Genomic DNA, 27147 nt, shown 5'->3' on the forward strand with positions numbered 1-27147 from the left:
GATAGAATGGGATGCCTTGAAGGTGGTGGTGCGTGGGTCGTCGATAGGGCGGTTGGTGGGGGCTAGGCAGGAGATACACCAACGACTTCTGACCATAGAACGACAACTGGACACACTAGAACAGGAGGCGGTGACAGACCCTGGTAAAAAATTAGCACTACAATCTGCCCATATTTACCACGCGGAAATACTGGAGACACTACGGATAATAGATCACAAAGCATTCCTACAGCAGAAACACGCGGAGGCGGATAGGTCGGGTGCTTTGCTCGCCCGCATAGTTCGACATAGACCGGATACACCAATCATAACCAGAATACGCACACCCACAGGACATATTGTCACCACACAGAAAGAAATAAACACCGCCTTTCATATACATCTCAGAACGCTCTATGCACCGCCTCCCTCTACGGAGGACTCCTCGATAACGCAGTTTCTGCAAGATCTCCCCTTCCCGAAACTCCCTGAAAATGTACAAAAAACCATAGACCGCCCCATAACTCAACAAGAAATCCGAGAGGCGATCAAGGGCCTGGGTCGTAATAAAGCGCCAGGGATGGATGGATTACCAGTGGAATTTTATCATACATTCCGAGAGACCCTAGTACCCATACTAGAATCAGTTTATAAACTGGCCTTCGAAACTGGACACCTCCCTCACTCCACCATGCAAGCGCTGGTCACATCGATACCCAAACCAGGTAGGGATGGATTAGACATGTCTAATTACAGACCCCTCTCCTTACTAACTACGGAATATAAAATATTGAGTAAAGCCCTTGCTTATTGTATTCAACCGCACCTTAATAAACTCATACATGAAGACCAATGCGGGTTTCTACCGAACCGCAGCACATCCCTTAACAATAGACGGCTACACCACGTAATGACGGCTGCTCCGCCTAGGTACCAACTCGCAGGATGCATAGCACTGGACCTACGACAGGCCTTCGATTCCCTTTCCTGGGACTTTACGTTTGCGACTCTGCAGCGGTTTGGGATACCAGATTCATATCTCCGATGGGTCCGCCTGCTATATACAACCCCGACAGCCAGAGCACGCACTGGCCGTCACATATCCGAGCAATATTCTGTTCATAGGGGCACCAGACAGGGGTGCCCACTATCTCCGCTGCTGTTTGTGCTCGCGCTTGAGCCCCTGGCCATAGCACTCAGAGGCTCAGCGGCCCAACTCTGTATCCCCATTAACGGTACAGACCACTTACTATCCATCTATGCAGATGACATAATATTATATTTACGAGACCTGACGGCAGCCAACGGTCCCCTCCCCGAGATGTTTGCAGTCTTTGAACGCCTTTCAGGTCTGGCCATAAACCCGGAGAAGTCTACTGCTTATTTCTTCCGCGACACACCATACCACAGTACTCTGCAGTTCGGTGACTACACCCTGTCGGTAGCCCCCACCACCTTCAAATATCTGGGCATACATGTGTACAGAACACAGGCGGACCAAATTGACGGTAACATTGGGCGAGCGGTGACAGCATTGCGCGCCAGTGTGGACTTCTGGGCATCGCTACCCTTATCGGTGATGGGCAGAGTCACCATCGCGAAGATGGTCATCTTACCCCGACTACTATATTATTTTGTAATTTGCCTGTTGTCCTCCCGGTGTCCATTTTTAACACACTTAATACTATACTGCTTAATCTCATCTGGGGCACGGGTCGCAGGCGACTGAGCTTGCGGAGGCTACAGCTGAGCACTCGCGGTGGGGGTCTAGGGGTCCCTGACTTCAGGGCCTACTATTACGCCAGTCAACTCCAGTGGTTATCATACTGGACTGCCGGGAGAAACCTCCATGAGATCGGGTTTACAACCCATAAATTAGACCGGGGGGGGGCTACACTCATTGCCTAGGGCCAAAATTCCTGCAAATAGCCCTCCCCTTCTGAAGACAGCTCTACAATGCTGGAGAAAAGCACTGTCATACACCTCACCGGCTGCCCCTTATGCACCGAACATTCCCCTCTTGGGGATTCCCACGCCACAAGGTAGACTCACTAAAACCAGATTGCGGGACTGGGCTGATGCGGGAGTGGACGACGTTGGGGCTTTCTTTGGTGATGGCACCTTGCTGGACCATGTTCTCTTCCGACAATATACCGGCGCACCACCACGTCTATATTTGCAACACGCTGCTGCGTCCCACTATATTAAACACGCCTGGGCCCCACAGAGGAACAAACCCCCACAACACAATCTGGTACACCTTCTTTATTATATGGGGAAGGGGGGACACCTGGTCAGATGGCTGTACACTGGGATCCGCACACATGCAGCAATCCCACTCACTGCCCTTAGGGCACGTTGGTCTGAGGATTCCAGCGAGGCCCTTACGGATAAAGCATGGGAATGTATGGTGGAACACCCCAAAAAAGTATCACGTAATGCACGACTGAAGTTTATACAGACGATGATCCTCCATAGAGCATACCTTACCCCTAAGAGGATTCATCGTATATTTCCAGAATCCCCACATCATTGCCCCCGCTGTAGAGGGGAGGAGGCAGACTTCCTGCATATGTTATGGTCCTGTCCCTGCCTTAGGGACTACTGGGTAGGGGTCCGGTACGCCTTGAGCGCAGTCACTAGACTCCCTATCCCGGAAGACGCATTATATTGCCTCGTAGGCCTCCGCAGACGCCCTAAAGTGCAGAAAGCACAATTACGGTTCATAGACCTGGCCCTTATCGTGGCAGTGAGAGCTCTTACCATGCGATGGAAGTCTCCTAGGAGCCCAGCTGTATACACATGGCAGAGTGATATGTTGCAATCGGGGAGGGAGGAGGGTGCAGCTCTTCGCAGAGAGGAGGATAGGGGGCTCAGGAGACAACTCATCTCGTTAGACTGGGAGGCCATGCTGCTTCAGCTAGAGTCGCTCGATCTACTACCCCAGCAGAATATCCCAACCCAGTAACACGCAGGATTCCTATACGATACTTGCATGATAGGTTGCGGGACTCAGACTCACAGCTTTGCTAAAACCTGAACGTAATGCTGCTATTTGTGACCTATATTGTTGAAGCCACAGAGTGATAGTTGATTAAACCAAAACATGATTGACGGGGAGAGGGCGGGGTAGGGAGGGGGGGAGGGGATGGTTACATTCAGTTCCTTTGTTGAATGCAATGTAATTGTTTTTTATTGCCGATTTATATTGCCAGATCAATTATTGTGGTGTTACCGACACTATTAGAGATCATTATCCTTGATATTATCGTTCACGAACGGTCACACCTAACCATTATAAGTCACATGTATAATGTACTTCCTGTAAAGGTAAAAGACTGTCTCTGGAGAATGACTGCTACATTTCAACACTGTTAAAGTCGTCAATAAAGTTTGTTAAAAAAAAAAAGTGAGTAGTTGCACTTTTGCATTCTCATACCGTGATATAGGCCTGAAAGGAGTCGAAACAGCTTGGAGTCCCAGACCAGCATCAAGGTCATATCTAGCACAGGTAAAGAAGGGACTGCAGTGGATTCAGAGAAGGAAATCTTAGTCGGTGTCTGAAAAAGCCAAGGAATCGGTACATAAAGTCAGCTGACACGGAGGGAGGACCACAGTAAGTTGACCGTAGCCACTTGCAGGTCCATGGGTGCCCATAGATTATCCAGGGCAGCACGGCCTCCTTGAAGGCAGCTATCGCCTGCAGGGTTGACGATGATCCAGGGAATTAGAATGCACCAGGATAAGTTGCCTGACCACATCAGAGTCAGGAGACACTTGCGAGGTATAATCCATTTAAAGGACGTCTTTGCGCTGTCTCACCGGTTATCAACTATTTGGATGAAGGTCAGTCTCGCTTAGCTTTCAAGCGCATACCGTTTCATTGACTTAGACGTATAAGGCTTAGTATGTGAACGGGACATCAAGCAGGGCAAGTTCTTTGTATGGGACAGCAAGCATCCCAGGGAGTTTAAGTGGGTCGTATGTTTCAACAGCATTTTTTCTTATGCTTTACCACTAACTCCCAGATCGCCTTTAGATGCACGAGCACTATCACACAACTTCAAGTTGTGGCTGGAGCCCAAGTACCAAAGCCACATCATGCAAGTCAAGGACCGACATCTGCTTCCTGCAGCAGCGGCATCGCTTGATTCCTGAGTGGTTTTCAGGGAAATCAATAGCTCTGAATGTCTGCAGTCTATTTTGAATTCTTATGAAGGCCAACACATTTGGCCGTGCTTGACAACATCAGAATGCTTGTGGACCAGGGGAAAACAGTTGCCCTAATCCTGTTGGACCTCTCGGCGGCATTCGATACCGTCCCACACAAATTGCTCCTGGAGACACTAGCCACCAGAGGCATTAGGGACAGAGCATTGGGATGGCTGCGGTCCTTCCTATCGGAAAGATCCCAATCGGTGCATTTGGGCAAGTTCTCATCCCCCCCCCGGACCATCAAATATGGGGTCCCGCAGGGGGCTTCGCTAAGCCCTACTCTGTTTAACGTTTTTGTGTCTTCCCTGGCCGGAATTGGCAGAAAATGGGGTGTGGAAATTTGCTCCTATGCGGATGACACCCAACTTACGGTAGTCCTGGTTGAGAAGACCAATTCCAAGGACAGACTTAGGAGCTGCCTCTCTGATTTGGCTGAATGGATGCATAAACACTACCTCAAGCTGAATGCAGACAAATCAGAGATATTGCTGTTTGGAGGCCACACACAAATGTGGAACGACACCTGGTGGCCTGAAGCATTGGGCATATCCCCCGCCCCTACATTAACAGCAAGAAACCTGGGGATAACGATCGACACATCCCTTTCCATGAAAGCTCATGTAGCCGCTATATGCGGCAAAGGCTTTGCGATTCTGAAGATGCTCAAAAGAGTCTTTCCTTGGATTCCATTAGAATGCAGAAGGATCCTAATTCAGTCCCTCTTGATGAGCAGGCTGGATTATGGAAACTCTCTGTTCGTTGGCATGGCGGAGTACCTTTTCACCAAGCTACAAATACTTCAGAACGCAGCAGCCAAGGCTATCTGTATGAAAAGGAATTTTTTTTTTTTTTTTTAAAGTTTTTATTGAAATTAGACAAATCAAATAATACAGATTTTGCGGCTGTGCGATACACAAATGACCAATCAGTAGCAGCATTGTGACATTTCCGGTCCTGAAATAAACAATACCCCATCATGAATGCAACCGACAACAAGACCCCATCTACCAATCCATCATCAACACCTGCCCGAACCTGAACCAGGGGGATCCCTGACCCGTGAGCTGTCTCCAGGGTACTAAAGACGTCCCCCTCCCCTGCCCTCATTTCTAACATGGGAAAACGCCACTCGGTGTACAGCACCCGACCCCAGGAGCTTAATATCCCCGCGTCAACACCCCAGCAGGACCCCTACATCTTCGTAATAGTGGGTTGGTACGACCTACCCCACTCCAGTGGGAGCTATTCCGGGATTCGGGGATGGCGGGGTCGAGCCAGGCAAGCCTGCAATGTATGTTTTATAAGGGCCCCAGATGTCCCTAGGACGCGCTATCGTTGGGAGGAGACTAGAGTAGAGCTCGCTATTCGTGCTGCAGAAAGCCATGGCTGTAAGCCATGTCTTGGACGTGGGAGCTGTCTTCCTCCCCCAGTGCTTTGCTATCTCCCGCTTGGCCAGAAGAAGCCCTAGAGAGGCCAGTTTACGGACATTCTTTGGGAAATTGACCGTATAACCCAACAGTGCGACCTCAGGAGTGGGAATGAGTGTAAGCTCTAGCATCTCTTCTAGGATCTTGTGAACCTGAGCCCAGAATGTCTGCAGTCTCGGACACGTCCAGGCCATGTGTGCAAAATCGGCATGTGGTGCAGCGCATTTCCAGCAGGCGTGCGGCCGCGCGGGATCAATGGCGTGGAGTCTAACCGGGGTCATATACCAACGGCGTAGGAATTTATAATGTAGGAGTTTGTGACGGCTATTCAATGACACTGTGTCGGTGACCTTGCAACATGCCGTCCATTGTTCGTCCGTGATAGGCCTACCAAGGTCTGTCCCCCACTCCTCCCGCGCACGATCATCCGCACAGGGGACCCGCGCCGCGCACGCCCTGTACAGCTTGGAAACAATATGTGCCCCCGTATCGGCGTCAATCAGGATGGTGAGAGGTTCTAGGGAGGCCGGCTCGAGGGGGAATCCCTGAATCTCCGCCCGGGCGGCGCAATAGAGCCGGCGAAGAACGAACCGGTCCATGAATGTAGCGTCACTTAATCGCGCGTCCTCTGACGCCGAGAAAATGTGCCCACCCGGGTACAAGTCCCCGATCCTGGTGAGGTCAAATTTCGTCAACGTTCGTCGCACTAGTGCTTCATCCGTGCCAGGTAACAGCCCAGGGTTGGGTATCGGGAGGGAAGACGAATACAGCAGAGGCTGAGCCAAACAGCGCGAGAGCCTGTTCCATGCCCAGCTGGTGGTAGACACGGTTTGAATGTCCTTTGGGTCCCTGGGGACACCTTTGGGCAACACCGTCGACAGGCGACCCGGGAGGACAAAGTCCGCCTCTGGGCGAAGGAATGGGATCCGAGCATCAGGGTGATACCAGGCATAGGCATGTGCACACTGAGCGACTAGATAGTATAAATATAAATCCAGCACTCCAAGGCCGCCACGATCTTGTGGGAGTGTGAGGGTCGCCCAGCGGATCCGGGGGTGTTTCCCGCCCCAGACCAGCCTAATCATGAGGGACCGCAGTGTGGAGAAGAAGGCCCGGGTCAGAGGGATAGGGATGTTATTGAAAAGATACAAGAATTTGGGGAGCACTATCATTTTAAGAATAGCTATCCTGGCGGACATAGAGAGCGGGAGCCACAACCACCCATCCACCTGAGTCTCCAGCCGCGCAATCGCGCGACCATAGTTGAGGCGGATGATTTCGTCTGTGTTCAAATGTATTTGTATGCCCAAGTATCGCACCGAGTCTGAGCACCACTCAAGAGGGAACTCACATTGCCATGGGGAGGTGCCGATAGTCAGTGGGAAGATGATGGACTTATGCCAGTTTATGCCCAGGCCCGAATGGCTACCGAAACGAAGGATCTCATGTATCAAGGGGGCCAGGTTGGCCTGCGGCTCCCTGACATACAGGATTGTGTCATCGGCATAAAGAGAGGCTAGCAATGGGCCCGTCCGAAACTGGAGACCCCTGTGGAGGTGCCGCTCTTGGAAATGCCGAATCAGGGGGTCCATAGCCAAAATGAACAGGAGCGGTGAAAGCGGGCAACCCTGCCGCGTACCGCGCGTGAGTGAGAATGGGCGAGATAGCGTGCCGTTGAGACGCAAACGGGCCGTAGGGCGACTATAAAGGAGTCTGACGGTCGCCAGGAAGTTCATGGGCATGCCCATGCGCTCCATGACGGAAAGAAAGAAAGGCCACTCCAAAGAATCGAACGCTTTTTCGGTGTCTAGGAGGATCGCTGCAGCCGGAGTGGTCGGGTTAATTCTGTGCAGAACCGTGAAGAGCGTTCGCAAATTAAGCGACGTAGAGCGGCGGGGGACAAAGCCGGACTGTGCGGGCGATATAATGAATTCCATCAGCTGGGAAAGCCTGTTGGCCACTATTTTGGCCAAGATCTTATAGTCAGTGTTTAAGAGGGAGAGGGGCCTGTACGACCCACACAATGTAGGGTCCTTATTCGGCTTCGGGAGCAGCACAATGACCGCCTCACTAAGAGTTGACGGGAGGGAGCCACATTCCAAGGCCTCCGCATACACCTCTATTAGCTTGGGCGCCAGCAGATCCGAAAAGGCCTTGTAGAAGTCAGCGGAGAAGCCATCAAGGCCCGGGGCAGAAGAGCCCCGGAGCACTTTGATCGCCCCCCGCACCTCCGCAACCGTTATAGGTTCCGCCATGAACTCCTGCATGCCCTTATCCAGGAACACAAGAGCGATTTCCGATAAATAGGCCGCACGCGCGGCCGCGGAGTCACCCAACTTGGTGGTGTATAGATCTGTGTAGTAGGCCAGGAACTCGTCCCGGATCTCAGCGGGCGTTGTGCGGAGCTCCCCGTCCGTGCCCCGCACCTCGGCGATCAGGGACTTGCTGTATGGTGGTCGCAAGGCCTGCGCTAGCGTGCGCCCTGGTCTGTCCCCCTCTCCATACCTACGCGCAACCTGGTATTTCCCCAGATACAGGATCTCCCTGTCCGCGGCTTCCCGGAAGTCAGATAACAGTCGTAAGCGCCTGGTAAATACCTCGTCCGCGGGTGCCTGCTGCGCCTCAGTGTCTAGCGCGTCTAGCTGTGTCTCCAGTTGTGTTATTGTGGCGCGCAATACTTTCAGGACCCCCGCGTGCTTGGCAATGCAGACCCCTCTGATGTATGCCTTGAACCCATCCCAGAGCACTGCCCACGAGTCCACCGAGCCAGTATTTATGGTGAAGTAGTCCTCTATCGCCTCGGAAACCTCGTGCACAAAAAGGTCATCCAGCAGGGCCCTCCCAGGGAAGCGCCACTGCCGCTCAAACCCCTCAGGTCGAGGAACGTCTAAGCCAAGCAGGACTGGAGAGTGGTCCGAGTACGTTCTCGGGAACGTCCTCAACGCGCGGAACCAAGGGGACAGGCCCGGGGAGAGGAGCCAGTAGTCAATTCTGGTCCAAGTGTTGTGCTGCCCTGAAAAGTGTGTGTAGTCAGTAGTGTTTGGGTGTCGCCTGCGCCATATATCCGTCAACAAGAATCGACGGCAAAGGTCCTGGAATGCGCGCCTTGCCCTAGGCTTAGAGTCGGTGGCCCCAGAGGTGCTATCCAGCCCCACATCCAGCAACATGTTTAGGTCGCCGCCCAGCAAAACGCCAGCCGGTGCCAGGGTTACCAGTTGGGCCGCAAGCGCACTGAAAAAATCCGGGGAATCAGTGTTGGGGGCATACACACAGACAAGAGTAACAACATGGCCCATCAAGACCCCCTGTACAGTACAGTAGCGCCCCTCCCTGTCCCCTAGAAACGTTTGGCATTGAAACGGGACCCTCTTATGGATCAGCACCGCAGTGCCTCTGGCGTAATTACTATAATTAGCGAAGTATCGGTGAGCGCCCCAGGAAGCCGCAAAGCGAGAGGGCATGGGGCCATGCAGATGAGTCTCTTGGAGAAAAGCAATGTCCACCTGATGCCGATTTAAGTAATGCAGTACTTGTTTGCATTTACTCCGGTTGTTCAGGCCCCGGACATTCCAAGTCATTAACGATAGATTGAGAGGAGCTTCATTCAAACCTATGTGGGCCATTGATGCCAGTCAGCAAGTGATGGGAGCAGCAAAATCGGAATGTCACTGTGTATCAATAAAGTTCGTTCACACATAGCCGTAGTAGTAGAATCAAAATTGCTTACCCCAACCCGCCTCCCCCCGCCCAGCCAAACCACGCAAACGTGAGGCAATCCCAATTCTGGAAAAAAAGAAGAACTTAGCTCTAGGCAGGAATACCCAGTGTAACCAAACAACAAAAAGTAGAGCATCGTAACAGAAAACGATCCCAGCGGTTTCAACCAAAGGGGGGTGACAACGATCCGCAATCAACCCAGCGCTGCAGCACCTATATACTCCAAATGTTAATACGTCCTCAAATAACCAAAGTCAAAACAGTGCAAAGTTCAGTAACGGGCGCAGTCTCAGCCGACACCGGAGGATGAGAACAGGTCCTGGCTGCCCGCAGACCCACTACCAGGGGGAGACCGTCCACCCTCATCTCCCCCCGGCAGGCCCCTGCGCGGCTTGTAGGTACGGCAAAACTCCTGCACCGCAGCGGGATTGTCAAATAGCCGAGCTCGGCCATCAACCTCGACCCGGAGCCGGGCCGGATAGAGCATGCCATATTTAAGGCCCAGGTTCCGGAGCGCCGCCTTCACCCCCGCATACTTACGCCTGGCCTCCTGGACCATGGCAGTGAAGTCTGGGTAGAATGAGAGTCTTGCACCTTGCCAAGTAATCTCGCCCTTCTCTCTGGCAAGCCGCAGGGCCGTGTCACGGTCTCGGAAGTTCATAATGCGGGCAATCAGGGGGCGAGGCGGGAGCCCCGGGTTAGGCCTCGGCCCCAGGGAGCGGTGGGCACGCTCCACCACGAAGCCAGGAGTGAAGGAGTCTCTCCCAAAGATATCAGCCAACAGTTGTTCCACGAAAACATCCAGCCGGCCCGTGGCCGTGGACTCCGGAACCCCAATAATCCGTACATTGTTTCGCCGACTGCGCGATTCCAAATCTTCGTTTTTGCTGGCCACTTCCTTCAGTATGCGCTCCAATCTGTCCACCCTTTTGATCTCCTGTACTGATTTATCCTCCACTGCCGAGATCCGGGCCTCAGCCTCTCCCAAACGCTTGTCATGGGCCTGGATTTTGGCCCCCATAGTTTCCAGCGTCTTATTGAGGGCGTCAAAGCGACCATCCAGGGCCCTGAAGCCGGCACGCATCTCCTGTAGCCAGTCCGGGGCCGGAGCCTGGGTCGTCGAGCCGCCGGACGCCCCACCAGCCGGGTCCGGCATGTCAGGGGGGTTATCCGTGGGCTGCTCAGACAGTTTCTCGAATTGCAGCGTTTCCTGTTTGGGGTCCTTGCGACCCATTCTCACAACCGCCAGACGTGTGGAGCGCAAGGGAGGCGATGGTGCGATGGAGCGTCTGGCTAATCCTTAGCCAATCTGGTCAGGAGCACTGATGATGGTGGGCCCACCGGGCACCGGACAGATCACGTCCTCACTGCGCAGCAGGCAAGAGCCACGACTCCGTGTAGCCAGCAGGGCCCCAATGGAACATCAAGTGCGCCATCGCGATGTGTTCAGCAGCCACGATTCGGCGCCGCCGGGAGGGGCAAGGGAGGAACGCAACAACCAGCCGCGGAGCACATGGCAAAACCCGAGAGGGCCCAAGTGACGAGGCAGAGACAACCCGGGCGTCGGGCCCAGCGCAGGGCCCCAACCGCCCCCCCCCCCCCCACCGCCAGCAGGCCGTCCCGCCACCCCCCTCAGGCTCCCCGACCGTATTAGTCCGGGGCCCCAGGGAGGAGACAACGAGCGAGGCCACGGCCGGAGGGCAGGGCCAGAGCCGTGCGCCCGGTCGTCCTCCGGTCCGCAACGGCGTAGGGAGAAGGAAGCGGGCCCCCGCCAGCCAGCACCCCGGTGCTCAATGCCCCCCCCTCCGAGCCCCCCGGTTACCTGTCTCTCGGCCGGCCGCCCTCCTCGCACTCGAGTCCCCCGCTCCCGGATCAGCCCGCCATCTTGGGCCTCAGGATGGTGTGCTCATCTCCGGGCGCCCCCGTGGCCCGGGAGGTCCGCTCTGCATCCCAGCGCACTCCGGGGTCTTAGTAGGGTCAGCGGCAGCGTCTGGCGTCCCGCGCCCGCATCAGGAGGGCGAGGAAAGCAGGGTTTGCGCCGGGTCGATGGCGGAGCTTCAACGCCGTGCGGCCATCTTAGCCCGCGGCTTGGCCACGCCCCTATGAAAAGGAAATTTGACTCGGCCACAAACTGTCTGCGGGATCTGCACTGGCTTCCGATGAAGCAAAGAGCAACTTTTAAAATGCTGTGCATTACTCAGAGCACTTAATGAGACAGGCCCTCTTATCCTTAGAAACAGGATCCGGTTCTACATTCCCACTAGACACCTCCGTTCACAAATCGCGGCGCTGGCCAGCATACCCCGGGTAAAGAAAGCCAGAATGGGTGAACGAGCCTTTTCCTACGTTGCCGCAAGGAAGTGGAATGAACTGCCCGTGGCCCTTCGACTTACAGAGGATCACCTGGCATTCAGGAAACAACTAAAAACTTTCCTTTTCCCTGACTATGACTAAAGACACCTACCTTTCCCACTGCATCCTTACTGTAGCAATCGCAGCGCCGTGATATCCCTCGGGATGATTGTTAGCGCTTTATAAGTAACCTAAATAAATAAAAATAAATAAATTTGGGAGTGGTGCTCCAGATCAGCACTGAAGGGCGCAGAAGGAAAGGGACAGACATCAGCGTACAGGAATGGTGCTTCTATGCAGCCCTGCTCCATTACTTCTTGGGCAGTATGGGGTTACAGTGGAGCCACAAAGCACCATCCATAGCAGAGCAGAAGCAGTGCTGCTACATTTTCCAGATCCAGTCTGGCACCTGTGAATATTCTAAAAGGTCAGTAATTGAAGTCAGAAGTATCCATCAGAAACGAGCATTAGCGTCTGGCATTCTACAACACTGGCAATTCAACATTTGTGATATTGAGCTTTTCAAGGTTATATAGAAGAGCATCAACTTTGATTAATACCTTTCAAAAAGGCCCACATATATGGTCACAGCCAAGCACCCATGACAGCAATTTGCTTGGCCAACCAAAACAAAGGACAGTGAGGATGATGGCAACCCCTATTCATGAAAACCTCTGCGTAGCCAAGGGAGTCTCCTTTTATGTATCACCAACCCACTCTAAGGTCTACACATTCATTGCCACGAAGGCATGTCCTCAACATCAAGGAGGTCCTGCATAATACAAGTAAGCCTTTACGAGATCTGTCTGGGATATTAAGCGTGATGGGCAGAGGGGTAAACCAGGAGTATAGCTTTCCATTCTGCAATGTCTTCAGACTGGTGGGTAAAACAGACTATTCTAAAGAAATATGGATTTCAAGCCAGACAACGGTCATATTTTTCAATCAGCTTGTGCCTGCCTTTAGAGAAAAAATATTATCACCTATGAGCATAAGGGAACACTGCTGTAACACTCTTCAGCTTTTTACACCTGGGGATATTCTAAATGTGATGAACCTGTGGTTACAAGTTTCAATCAGAAACACCAAGCATGAAAAAAGCAAGAACAAAGCTAAATATTGGACATAAAGAAGCTAATAACAGGTGAACACCCGAGGAACATGGCCACAGAGCATGCAAATGCTGATACTCTGTACCCGTCACCTTGCTTGGAGTAACCGTTAAAGAACGTTTTTTGTCTTGTCACTAGCACACTAACACCACAATGCTATTTAGTTACCTGCTAGTTTCCCCAATATAGGATGGGGCTTCAATTTTATTTTATTTTTTAATTAATAAGGTCTACACAGCACATCTTATTTAATTGTACAGACAAGCATGGAGATCAATCGCATTATCTACTTCAGTTGTGGTACTAGGATACTGCTTATCAATTTAATACCTTCTTCTGGGTTATAAGTGTTCAACTTAGTATGAAACATGAGTTTATATGAGAGCTTTTTTTTATTAAATGAACATGTATGCTAGAGACATGACCTTACCTGTCCAAAAGAACCTTTGCCTATCAAAGAATCTATTTCATAACGATCCATCCACTTTTCGCCATTTTTCACAATGTAATCATAGTTGTCATCGTCATAGCCATCATTGTAAACTTTCCTCTCCTTTTTATGACTAGAATCATCTCCTTGACCTTGTTGGTGCCGTCTCTTCTTTTTTGCATAGTAAACCTGTCAAGAAACATACACTTTTAAAAATGCTGAACATTTTTTATGTTTTGAAAACTTGCTCATAATCAAGAAAAGTCAGTTGTACGAAAAATATAGCAATTTGAATGAAAGATAAAAGGGAGCACATTAAACAGCTAAGACACGAATATAACAATCTGCAAGTATAAATTAATCAGGATGTAAATAATTGAATTCATCATAAATTAGTATTTAAAGCAGAGCTATCACTGTGTGCTGTGAAAGAAATACATAATCGGTGTATTTTGTATTTACTTTATTGGTAAAATACAACATACACTAGAACAAACTCACTTCAATTTAACACAATTGCAACATTAGTTAAGTTTTGAGCTTGGACAGCAAATAGCAAAGAATACATATTTTTTTTTAAATGTATTGACTGATTTTCATACAAAACAATCAAGGTGACAACAAGGAAACAAAAAAACATATCAAAGAGATATACACTGACAATACATTAAGGAGTAGAGAGTACATAAATGAACATAGTCAAAAATATCCCAAATCAGCATGGTCAATGAGCATATTTAGAGCATAAGAAGAAGAAGAAGAATACAGAGCCGTAGTGTAGGGAAAGGGTAAATCCGTGTGCCATGCCTACAACCCACTGCCCTGGTGTAGGTAAGCCATCCCTCAAGCTGGGTACAATATACCAGTGGTGAAGGTACAGTGTATGAGCCCTGTACCCTTACAGTGTCTAAGTCAGTTCTTAGACACTGTAAGTACAGTAATTCCATAAAGAGTATATGGTCTGGGAGTTTGTCATTACAAACTCCACAGCACCATAATGGCTTTACTGAAAACTGTGAAGTTTGGTATCAAACTTCTCAGCACATTAAACCCACACTGAGGCCAGTGTGGGATTTAATGAAAAATGCACTCAGAGGGCATCTCTAATGCCACTGAAAAATGACCTAACAATAGTGTCCAGGCTGATGGCTGCTTTCCAGCTGTCACCACCAGACTTGTTTCTGGACCCCTGGGTCGAGAGCCTGCTAATTAGTATTTTAGTATTTAGTGGCAACCCTGAACCTTGCCTCCTCAGACAAGAAACCACCAGAAGAAAGACCGAAGAGCTGTGCTGAAGGAGGACACCAACGGACTTGGCCCCAGCCCTACCGGTCTGTCCCGACCTCGACCTGCTACAGCGAAATACATGTCCCCTGCAACCAGAAGTCCCAAAGAACCTGGAGGAATACCCTGCCTTCCCAAACCAGACTGTCTCCTGTGAGCAGCAGATTTGCTCTCCCACAGACTCTGGTGCCGGCCAAATCCCAAGTCTGCACCAGACGCCCACGGCCCGAGTTAGAATGGCCCAACACCACAAAGAGGTCTTCCTGCCAAGTCTGACCTGGGATCTGGCGATACATGACCTGCCTCAAGTCTCCAACCGACACCTGCAGCCCCTTTCTGGAGGATCACCCTGACCGCATCCGGTACGAGAAACCATACGCCAAAAGACACCCCTGCACCAGACGTCCCACGGCCTTAGGTGGCCCAACAAATGGTGTCCCAGCATCCCAGGCATCCAAACTTACCTCTCCAACTGGTAGTCACCTCCAGAAGATCTTCATCCCGAGCCTGCAGTGTTTGTTGCAACCGGAGAATTCCCATTGAAAACAGAGCACCCGATGCCAAAACCGCACCCTGTACCCAGCCACCACTGTGCCGCTGTGGGTGCCCCTTGTGTGCTATATCAGATCCCCCCTTTGCCCTGAGCCCAACACCAGGAGCTTTGCTCCCACAACCTTGTGGCCTGCTCGTGAGCAGCCACCAACCGAAGTTGCCCAGACGTGGGTCTCGTGCTCACTACACCACTGGAGTCAAGCTATCCTGGCTGATGAGGGCTGAAAGCCCGAAACCGGTCCTAGGATGCTTGACTCCTGTCCAGGGAAGACATTGCCTGGCAGTTCGGTCTGGACTGTTCCCATGAGGCACAGGGTCAAGACTGATTTGCATATGGCTATGTCTGAACTGGGGTGGCGTGGTGAGCAAAATAACGATGGATTAAACCCAGATCTGTGACTGGGGGTGAATTTTTGACAATGTTCAACATTCCGTCCATCTTTTTGTGTTGAATTATATAATAGGAGGCAGCAGCGGCGGCGCGCAGGCTGCCATCTGTTTTGGGTCAGGTTTCATTTCTAGACCATGCCGCTTTCATTAGAAGGCGCGTCCCCTTCACCCGACCTCCACAAGAGTGCGCTTTCATTTCCTCTAAAACACAAAGGAACAGAAACGATATCAATTACGGTGACATCTTACTTTTCCGCGGAATTGTCAGCGCCGTCTAATGAGCGGGCCTTGGCCAACAAGCCTACCCTGGAAGGTTTGAAGCAGCTGCTACAGTAGTTAAAGCTCCTTAAAGACGACTCATGTCTTGGGGAGGAATGGAACGATCCTCATGGGGTTTCAGTAAAAAGCTACATTGTGATGCTTAACCATTTGTTGTCTGGATGATCATGCTTCTGGTTAAACAAAACAGAAGAACGTTAGCAATCTGCATTTTACCCTAACTGTTGGAGAAAAACCGAACATCTACAGCAGGTAGGCACAGCGTAACTCTACAGAGTGCATCTTTTTGCTCCCCACCTCAGAAATCTGCAAGCACTTCTAGTTTCATTCCTTTTTATTTTTTGCATTATGTAGCGCGAATGAAGGTACCAAAGCACTTTACATAAGTACTAGTTCCATTACAGAAATCTGCCCGGCTAAACACTTATAAGGTCCCAAAGGCAAGACCTATTGGCTATGCCAATGAAAGTTTTGCTTGTTTTCTGTTTGTTAGAGGGCGTCGACATCCCATCATTTGATGTCCCTCTGTGACATTGACATGCTCCCTCCGGAAGCTCCCACCTTTGCTCGCCATCTTCGGATTCTTTTTTTCCCCCCCCTCCCTTTTGTCTCATCATTGTTGATGGAGGAGAGTGGGTTCGCTAGTGAATACAGATAATTCTTCAAACTGTAAAACTACACTGACTGGTATACTATGTTTTGCAGTGTGAATCTTTTCTGGATTCACATGCTGTGCATAGACTTTATAGCGGTTTGCTAGTCTTGTGGTGGCTGGGTGGAAGATGAGCATTGGTTTGTGAATGGATGTTGCTAGACTTTTTGTCCTATTTGTGCTTCCTTATTCATTTGAACTTCCACACAGTAATGCTTCATGAACGTGTGCACTGACTACCATGTTGCTGCCATGCAGATGTCCTGAATTGGAGTATTGGTTAGAAAGGTGATTGTTGCTCCTTTCTTTCTTGTTGAGTGAGCCTGCGGGCTAATAGGAACGTTTGTCCTGCTTGTTTGTGGCACAATTGTATGGCTTGTGCAATCCATCAAGCAATTGTGTTCTTGGTTACTGCCCTTCCTAGAAAACTGCTTGCAAAAGATACAAAGAATTGCTTTGTCTTTCTGTATTCCTTTGTCTTGTCAATGTAATACATGACTGCTCCTCTGGCGTCAAGATTGTGCACTACTTTCTCTGCCTGTGTCTTTGGATTTTGAAAGAAACTTGGTATTTGTATGGATTGGTTTATGTGGAATTTTGACGTTTGGCATGAAATGTGGTTCTGTTCTCATTATGATTCTGTCATGTATTTTGAAGTAGGGTTCCTGTAATGTCAGTGCTTGCAACTCTCTAACTCTACGTAGGTCGCCACTAAAAAGTCTGTCTTCAGTGTGAGCATTAGTGCCGTCGCCCTGTGTAGTGGTTCAAATGGTGCCTTCATCAGCTGAGCGAGTACTACATTTAGATTCCATGTGGGTGCTGGCACTGCGTTGTGTGGTGATTCTTTTTGTCCCTTCCAGGAACCTTTTTACCACGTGAGAAGTGAAGAAGCTCTTCCCTCTGAGTCCTCTTGTATATGCTACAATTGCTGCTAAGTGATCTTTCAGTGACGCTTAGGTTAGTTAACTCTGCAGTAGATGTGTGAAGTACCATAAAACTCTTTTGCGATTTTTTGGGGAAGGATCTTCTCCGAGGCACCAAAGAGTATCTTTTCCATTTTGCCGTGTAACATTTTTTAGAGGTTGGCTTTCTCGCTTTCCTTAGGACTGCCATATACTTTCTGGTAGTTTTAGGTGCACACATTTTTTTTCCTCAGGAACCATCCAGCGAAGCTTGGGCTCTCTGGATCTGGGTGAAGCATTCTTCCTGCATGAATGGTTATTAAGTCTTGTCTGTTTAGCAATTTGTGAATTGCCCCTTGAGAGATCTCCATTATCTTCGAGAACCAGGTTTGCCTCGCCCATTGTGGGGCAATAAGAATCATTGTCATGTGGCTGATCATGCACTTTGTGGAGTAGTGGTATCGGGGGGAAAGTGTAAGCAAATCTCCCTGACCAGTTTATCCATATCGCATTCCCTAAGGACTGATTGCAAGGTTACCTGGATGCAAAGCATTGGCATTTTGGGATGTTGCAAAGAGGTTGGCTTCTGGAGTTCCCCATTTGCGAAAAATCTTGTTAAGTTCATATTGATTCAGATCCCATTTGTGGGATGACGAAGCTTGTCTGCTCAGTCAGTCCACTTCTACATTGTCCTTGCTGGGCAGGTGGATTGCTATTATGTTTATGTTCAGTGGGATCGCCCATGTCGAGAGTTGCTGAGCTAAAGTCTAAAGTGCTAACAATGTGTTCCCCCTTGTTTGGTGGTTGTGTCTGTATTAGAATTGTTTACCCGTACAACTCTTTCTGAAAAGCTTTTAAGGCTAGAAACACGGTCTTTAACTTTAGGATATTAATTTGCTGTACAGCTTATTGCGGTGTCCAAAGTCCCCTCTCCTTGAGGTTGTCCATGTGAGCTCCCCATCCTATTTGTGAAGCATCTGTTGTTTTGGTCAATTTTGGAGTTGGTTGTTTGAAGGGTCTCCCTTGGGATATGTTCCCCATGATCCACCATGCTATTTCTTCCTGTATTATTTGTGTGACAACCACTAACTTCCCGATGCTTGTGACCATTGTGCATGAAGCCATTCCTGGAATGGTCTCATGTGTAGGCAGGTGTCTCGGATTAAGTGAATGCATTAAGCCATCATCCCTAGTAACTTCCCCACTGTCTTCACTGTCAGAGCTTGCCCCTTCCGGTATAGCGGAGTCTCTTTCAATAGGGATATTGTTAGTTTCTCCCTTGGAAATACTTTCCCCACTACCGTATCTATTCTTGCTCCTAAGAACATTTTGTCTTGTTCTGGCTCTGGTGAAGATCTGTCCCAGTGTATTGAAATGCCTAGCTGGATTAGTGCTTCTATTACCTGGAGTATGTGCTGTTTACAGACTTTGTATGAGTTTGCCCTTACTAACCAGTCGTCTAGGTACGGGAATACATGCATTCCCTGTCTTCTTAAGTGTGTGGCTACTGCTGCTAGACACTTTGTGAACACTCTTGGTGCTGACATTAGGCCGAATGCTAGCACATTCAAATGGTAGTGTGTGTCGTTGACTACAAATCTTAGTAACTTTTTGTGCCTGTTGTTCATTGGGATGTACAGATAGGCATCTTTTAAGTCTATCCTAGCCATGTAGTCTCCCTTTTGTACCTGAGGTATTACCTCTTGCAGGGTCGTCATCTTGAATCTGTGTTTTTATGAACTGGTTGAGGAATTTAAGTTCTAAGATCGGATGAAGTGTTCTGTCTACTTTTGGGATTAGGAAGTATGTAGAGCAATTTCCCTTGTTTCTGTCTTTATGTGGTACGTGTTCTATAGCTTCTTTTGCTTGTAGTTCCAGTAATTCTTGGAGCAACAGAGTAGTTTCTCTTTTGGAAAGTATTTTCCTCTATGGTCTTCAGTTTGGAGGAGTTTTGACTAGTTCTATGCAGTAACCATATTGTATTATGTTTAAGATCCATTTGTCGGAAGTGATTTCTTTCCATTTTTGGTGGAAATTCTTAACTCTGCCACCTGCTAGTGGAGAATTTTGGAGGAACTGTTAGTTTGATGTCCTTGATTCTTTGTGTGTACCCTCTGTGATCTTTCTGGAGTGTATGCTGTGTCTGCAATGCAGTCATTTAGCTTGTGTGGCTGCTCCCCCCTTTGTGGAAAGCCTCTTCCACGGGGGCGCCCTCAAAAGGATTGTTTGCCTTGTTGGTATTGCCAATTATCTTGCTGTCCCCGGTTTTCACCTTGTTAACCTTATTGGAAAGTTTGATGTGAAGTTTTGGGGTGATGGTTCCCTCTGCCCGCCGGTCTCCTTGAGGGGGTCGTTCCTCTACATATGTTACCTCGGAATTGTAGTGCACCCATAGACCTTGCGGTTCCATTGTCTTTCTTTAATTGGTTCAGTGTGTCATCCACAGCGCTTCCAAAAAGCTGTTCCCCATTAAAAGGTGAGTTCAGTATGTTTTGCACTCCTGGCTTGAATCCCGAGATCCATAGCCATGAATGTCTTCTTTCCGTGATGCCAATCATCATTTGTCTGCTTGATGTTTCTGCGGCATCTAGGGCAGATTTTAAGCATGCATTTGCTCTATTCTTCCCCTATTCTACTAAGTGGCTTGCTCTTTTTTGGTATTGTTCGGGTAGGTGTTTCAGTAGATCTCCTACCGCCTCCCAATGTTGGTATGCATGTCTGTTTAGCAAAGCATTGAAATTGGCAATGCGCCATTGGTTTGCCGCACTTCTCTCGACCTTTCTCCCCATAAGATCCATTCTTTTGCTTTCCTTGTCCAGTGGTGGACCAGTAGCGGTACGCACATTAGCACGCTTCCTGGCTGAGGCGGTTATGATGGAGTCCGCAGTCACTGACCTTTTGATGTAAATGGGGTCTTTGGAGGAGTGTTTATATTTCTTCTCTCCTCTAGGGGTGACTGCCTTACATGTGGAAGACTCCTTAAATGCTTCCTTTCCTTGGTCTCGTACACTTGGCAACATAGGGATGAATTGGTTCCTTTATTGTGTAGGCATTAATGTTTCAAGCAAAAACAGGATTGTGGTTTTTCTTCTTCCAGCTGTACCCCAAGGTTTCAGATTCCAGGAAGATTTGTAGTTTTCCCCCGAAAAATAACTCCTGTTCCTCTAAAGGTTTTGGTGTCAGTGGAGGATCTAACTCCTCGATGATCTTTTCCTTTTCCGTCGGGTTTTTCAGAGATATCTTGAATTGCTTCAAGCTGTAGTCCGAATCCTTTTTACATTGCAAAATACTGGGCATTTCTGTCTCCAAACTCTTCCTTTTCTTCTCGATCTCCGATGCGTGCGCTTCGGCATTGAGAGTTTCTGCTCTTCTTTTCGTAGCGACGGCGACTTTTCAGTCAACCCAAGCGTCAGGCCATGCTTTTTGGTTTTCGACCTGTCTCACTTAGACGTTGATGTGTCTCTTCCTTGACTTCTTCCGACATCTTGGATTTTTCGAATGTCTTCGCTCTTACGGAGTACTTGTTGAAGGATCCTACGGAGTGTTTCTTTTGGAATGAAATTGTGGACATTGAGTGATTTGACGCCGCTGCTCCTTTCGAGGACCTAGAGTCAGTTTTTCTGGACTCTTCTATTTTCTTCAAGTAAGACAGTTCTCTTACCTCTTCTGAAGTTTTCTTTTCGACCTGGACGACTTGGATGTGGATGTCGGTTACGCCTTCAAGACCTTCTGCGACATTGTCCTCTTCCTCGTTCGAGAATCCCAGGTCTAGTAGCGATGGTGTTATGCTTTGGCCCTGCATGTTGTAGTTGGCTCCTCTATGTCTCTCTCTTACCCTCAATGTCTTCGGAGTGAACGCCGAACACGCGTTGCAATCTTCACTTCGGTAAACCATCGGTAAGCAGAGGATGCAGACTGGATGCTGGTCCTTCTGAGCATATTAATGAACACAATTTTGGCAAAACTTGAATGGTGTGTTGCCTATTACCACGCACAGGGAGCCCCCTGAATGTGAATTATCTGTTAAATAGTCAACGAGGTTGTTGATTCCACTGTTGACGTCGTCCGGCCAATCGATTCGAAGACCAATACCTTGAATTGTCGTTCTTGAAGTCTTTTTTTGCAACTTTTTGTTGATTCTTTGCTGCAAATCCTGGAACTCCCTCCATATCGATCCAGACCAAACGGCGGAAAAAAAGAATCTGAAGATGGCGACCAAAGGTGGGAGCTTCCAGAGGAAGCACGTCAACATCACAGAAGGACACCAAATGGTGGGATGTCGACACACACTAAAAAACGTAAAAAAAAGAAAAAGGAGAACTGCAACAATTCCAGACCCAACCACTAGATGGCAGAATAATGCACAGCATGTGAATCCAGAAAAGATTCACACTGCAAAAACTGGGTTCCAAAAGTGGAGGTGGACTGTTACTTCAACATGATGCAGAGTTTATTTCCTACACTATATCAGGTTTAGGGCAGTCAAGATGCATAGAGGGATGCTGGTCTATCTTCTGGGTGTCTGGAGGGAGAAGGCCTGAAGCTTTTTTTTTTTCCTTGCACTTCACATCGATTCTCTTGGTATCTTGGCTGCAGGCATCCAGAAAGTCACAGGAGGAGGTAAGCATGTCAACCAGCAGTGAGGGACAATTTAAGTGTTCATGATTTTCATTAAAGATACTAATTGCTAAAACAAATATTTTACACAGGAAAACGCATTAAAGAATAAGTTAATTACCTTCAGTAACAATGCATCTATAAGAGACATGTTAGTTATAGATTCCTTACCTTAGAATTACCCCTAGGCATCAGACTGCATCGGGAAAATATTGTCTTAGCAGTATCCCCGAGTGTCGGTAGGTGGCATCGGTCGACTCCGCGTCCATCAAAGGCGTCGTGGTCGCCAGGATGTCGTTGTGGTGTCTAATTAGACGCCACCCCTGCGCGCTAACGTCCGTTCTGACAACTTTACGCGCCAGAAGGAGCAGAACCATGCAGGACACTGACCACTGGTGCGCCACAACTAGGGCCCTGTAAGGGAGTCCCTATACCTAGAAGTCAGCTCACAGAGCGGAAAGGATGGGTGGGGCGGTAAGGATGGGTAGGGCGGTAAGGAATCTATAACTAACATGTCTCTTACAGATACAAAGTTACCGAATGTAAGTAACTTTTCATCTGAAAGAGACTGTTAGTTATAGATTCCTTACCTTAGAATAGATACCCCACCAATACCAACCCTGGAGGAGGGTCTGCGAACTAAGCTCACACCAGAAAGTACTGGAGGACTGAATAGGCGAAACAGCTGTCCCTCCGGACTTGGCTGTCCAGGCAGTAATGTCTGGTGAATGTGTGCAAAGATGCTCACTTGGCCGCCTCACAGATGTCAAGGAGTAGGACTCCATGTGCCAAAGCAGTAGTTGCTGCCGTAGCACTAGTGGAGTGAGCACGCAGCCCCACTGGAGGTTACCTTTTTGCTAAAGCAGAACAAATTTTAATACAAAGGATAAACCATCGAGAGATGGTATGCTTTTGAACGGCTCGACCTTTCTTGGCACCGACATAGCCAACTAAGAGTTGATCATCCACCCAGAAATCTTTTCTGCAGTCAAGACAGAAAGACAGCGCAAGTTTAGGGTCCAGACAGTGGAGTCTCCTTCTCTTTGGAAGGGTGCTGAGGTGGGAAGAAGATATGCAAAGTGATAGTTTGTCCTATGTAAAAAGGTATAACCACTTCAAGAAGGAACGAGGGCCCTGTCCTAAGCACCACTCTCTCAGGATGAACAGAGAAGAAAGTGGGCGTGGAAGAGAGGGCTTGCAGCTCACTCACCCTGAGAGCGCAGCAAGGAAGGCAGTTTTCAGAGTTAAGAGCCTGAGAGGACAGTTGTAAAGCGGCTCAAAGGAAGCACACAAAGTAAGTCAAAACAAGGTTCAAGTCCCACTTGGGCATTATGAAAGGAGATGGTGGAAAGAGATAAAGCCCTTAGATAATCTTTGTACAATAGGGGACTTGAATATGCCCAAAGAAAGTATTGAATATGCTACTTACCAGTATGCATCTGTTCTTGGCATGTAGGGCTGCTGACATTCATATCTGTGCATAGATCGCCGCCTAGTGTTGGGTCCGGATGTTTGCACGTTGTTGTCCTGGAAGAGTCTTCGAAGTATCACGAGATAGGTGACTCCTCCCCTGGACCACAGTGCGCATGGGCATCCTCTCCATCCTTAGATTGTTTTTCGCCATTGTGGCAGTGATGGAGTAGATACAGTAAGTGATGACCATGCTATACAGTAATTCTGAGAGCTGCAGCCGCGACAGGCGCCGGGGAGGAGGGTGGGCGATATGAATGTCAGCAGCCCTACATGCCAAGAACAGATGCATACTGGTAAGTAGCATATTCAGTTCGAGGCATGTGGGCTGCTGAATTAATATCTGTGCATAGAATACATAGCAGTTCCTTCATTAGCGGCGGCTACCCGTGCCGGCTGCAGCAGTCTGAAAAAGAGTTTTGGGAACAGCCTGTCCTACAGCTGCCTGCTGTTTTGAGTGTACATCTACACAGTAGTGTTTGGTAAATGTGTGTATAGTGGACCATGTGGCTGCTCTACATATTTCCTGTAAAGGAATGTTTCCTAGGAAAGCCATGGACGCCCCTAACTTTCGTGTTGAGTGGGCTCGTGGGGGAATCGTTAATGTGCGTTTAGCTTTTTGATAGCAAATTTGAATACATTTAACGATCCACCTGGCTATCCCTGCTTTGGAAATGGCGTTGCCCTTGTGTTGTGGAGAAAAGGCAACGAAAAGTTGTTTTGTCTTCCTAAAGTTCTTAGTTCTGTCTATATAGTACATGAGGGCCCTCTTCACATCTAGTGTATGGAGCATTCTCTCTGCGACATTTTGTGGATTTTGAAAGAAAACAGCCAGTTCAATAGTTTGATTCATGTGGAACTGCGATATCACTTTGGGCATGAATTTGGGGTTGGTACGTAGTACGACCCTGTTTGCGTGAACCTGTATGAATGGCTCTTGAATGGTTAGTGCCTGGAGTTCACTAACTCTTCTTAACGAAGTGATTGCTACTAGGAAAGCTACTTTCCAGGTGAGGAATTGAATCTCACATGAACGGAGAGGTTCAAAGGGTGGACCCATTAATCTGGTGAGGACCAAATTGAGGTTCCACACCGGTGCGTGTCTTGGGGGAATTACTCGTTTGAGTCCCTCCAAGGCGGCTTTGATGGCAGGCACTCTGAATAGAGAGAGGTGCTACCTGTTTTGGAGATAGGCTGCTATGGCGGTTAAATGGATACGTATTGAGTTGTATGCCAGATTGCATCGGTATAGGTGTAGGAGGTAACAGACGATGTTCTGAATGGATGCGTCCAGCGGGTCAATGTCATTGTTGTTGCAGTAAATGACAAACCTTTTCCATTTAGCCGCATAGCAAGCTCTGGTAGTGGGTCTCCTGGCCTCCCTGATGATATCCATACAGTCAGGTGGCAGGTTTAGATAGCCAAACTCTAAGACTTCAGGAGCCAGATTGCCAGGTTTGGCTGTTGCGGATCTGGGTGCTGAATCTCGCCATGGTTCTGCGTTAAGAGTGCGGGTTTGATCCGCAGCCGTTGATGCGGCACCACGGAAAGTTCTAGAAAGGTGGTGTACCATGGTTGGCGCGCCCATGTGGGAGCAACTAGGATGAGTGTCAGTGAGTGTTGTCGCAGTTTGCGTGCCACTAGAGGTATTAGTGGCGTTGGGGGAAAAGCGTACGCAAATCTGCCGGACCAGTTCATCCATATCGCATTGCCCTGTGACTGTGGATGTGGGAACCTGGCGGCAAAACTTCGGCATTTTGCGTTTTCGTTTGTGGCGAATAGGTCTATCTCTGGATGACCCCACTTTTGGAAGTACGGTTGGAGAACTGACGGATGTAGCTCCCACTCGTGCATCTGGTGGCTGTGTCTGCTGAGCAGATCCGCGATCTGGTTGTCTTTGCCAGGGAGGTGTTTGGCCATGAGGAAGATGTTCCTCTGAATGGCCCACTTCCACATGCTCTGAGCCAGATGAGACAACTGTGGAGAGTGTGTTCCTCCCTGCTTTTGTATGTAGTACATGGCAGTCATGTTGTCCATCCGGATCAACACGACTTTGTTGCACAAGTGTACTTTGAATGCCTTCATGGCTAGGAAGATTGCCATCAGTTCCAGAACGTTGATGTGCATCTTCTTTTGTTGTGTTGTCAATAGTCCCTGCACTGTGTAAGTGAGTACATGAGCTCCCAAACCCTAGAGAGAGGCGTCCGCTGTCAGTATTATTTGTGGAACAGGCTCTTGGAACGGTCGGCCCTAGCAAAGGTTTTGTGGATTCCACCAATGCAGAGAGTTGTATGCCCGACCGCTCACCAACACTAGGTCTTTTAATTGGCCGTGAGCCTGATTCCATTGACGTGCCAAGCACTCCTGAAGCGGGCGCATATGTAGTCTCGCGTGCGGGACTATGAAAATGCAGGAGGCCATCATGCCTATCAACTGCATGAACACTCGCGCTGGAAGGGAGTGTTGTGGTTTGAACTTCGAGATCAGCAGTTGTATGCTTTTGATCCTCACTAAATTTGGCTGAGCTGTGGCTGCCAGAGTGTCTATGGTCGCGCCTAGGTACTGTCGTACGTGTGCGGGTTGGAGACTTTGGGTAATTTAGTGAGAATCTCAGACTGTGAAGGAGGTGAATGGTGAGGGACATGTGGCTGGCACATTGCTGGGCTGACTTTGCCTGAACAAGCCAGTCGTCCAGGTAAGGGTAGACGTGAATGTGTTGTCTCCGTAGATGTGCAGCCACTGTAGCTAGGCACTTGGTGAAAACCCTGGGTGCTGTTGTCACACCGAAGGGGAGGACTTTGAATTGATAGTGCTGTCCCTGAATAGTGAACCTGAGATATTTCCTGTGTGATGGTGTATGGGTATGTGGAAATACGCATCTTTGAGGTCTAGTGTGGCTAGGAAGTCTCCCTGGCTGAGCAGCGGGAGAACCTGCTGTAGGGTGAGCATTTGGAAATGCTCTGAGAGAATGTAGTGGTTGAGGGGTCTCAGGTCTAGTATAGGTCTGAGTGACCCGTCCTTTTTTGGGATTAAGAAGTACAGAGAGTACACCCCTGTCCCCTGCTGGTTGACGGGCACGACCTCTATTGCACCTTTTTGCAGCATACTTAGCACTTCCTGCTGCAATAATGCCAAGTGCTCTACGGACATAGGACGGTGCCTTGGCGGTATGTTGGGGGGAGTGGAGGTTAATTCGAGACAGTAACCGTGCTGGATAATGTCCCTGACCCACCTGTCTGTGGTGATGGTTTTCCACGTGGGGAGGAACCGCTGGAGTCTACCCCCGACAGGTGTTATGTGGTCGGGGGAAGGGAGAGGGCGTCACTGTTTGTTTTTGGGGGAGGACCTGGTGTTGCCGTAACCACGTCCCCTGCCCTTGGTGCTGGAGCCACGATATCCACCTCTGTTGGTTTTATCGTAGGTACTCTGTGTGCCCCCTTTAGTGTATTGCTGCTGTGACCCCTGGCCTCTAGCTGCTCCTCTATTCCCGGGGCGACGAAAGGAGCCACTACGAAATTGCTGCGTCTGCAGAGCCCCCATTGATTTCGCAGTGTCAGTGTCTTTTTTAATTTTTTCTAGGGTAGTGTCAACTTCTGGGCCGAATAAGTAGTCGGGATTGACTGGCTGATTTAGGATGTTGTTTTGAATCTCTGGCTTGAATCCTGAGATTCTCAACCATGCGTGGCGTCTTAACAGGACGCTGGTGTTGATTGCCCTTGCCGCTGTGTCGGCAGCATCCAGGGCGCACTTGATGGATGCATTGGTAAGG

The 27147-nt window shown here is 49.2% G+C and overlaps 1 protein-coding gene across 2 annotated transcripts in view; it reads right to left on the reverse strand.

Annotated features, from left to right (window-relative positions):
* DYRK1A (dual specificity tyrosine phosphorylation regulated kinase 1A) overlaps positions 1-27147 on the reverse strand; it is a 551386-nt gene that overhangs the window by 308765 nt on the left and 215474 nt on the right. For both annotated transcript variants that reach the window (XM_085621267.1, XM_085621268.1), the window contains exon 6: positions 13233-13421. In XM_085621267.1, the coding sequence (XP_085477393.1) occupies positions 13233-13421 (189 nt within the window). The remainder of the gene's footprint in view (positions 1-13232; positions 13422-27147) is intronic.

Source organism: Triturus cristatus, chromosome 8 (assembly GCF_964204655.1).
Source record: "Triturus cristatus chromosome 8, aTriCri1.1, whole genome shotgun sequence".
NCBI lineage: Eukaryota > Metazoa > Chordata > Amphibia > Caudata > Salamandridae > Triturus > Triturus cristatus.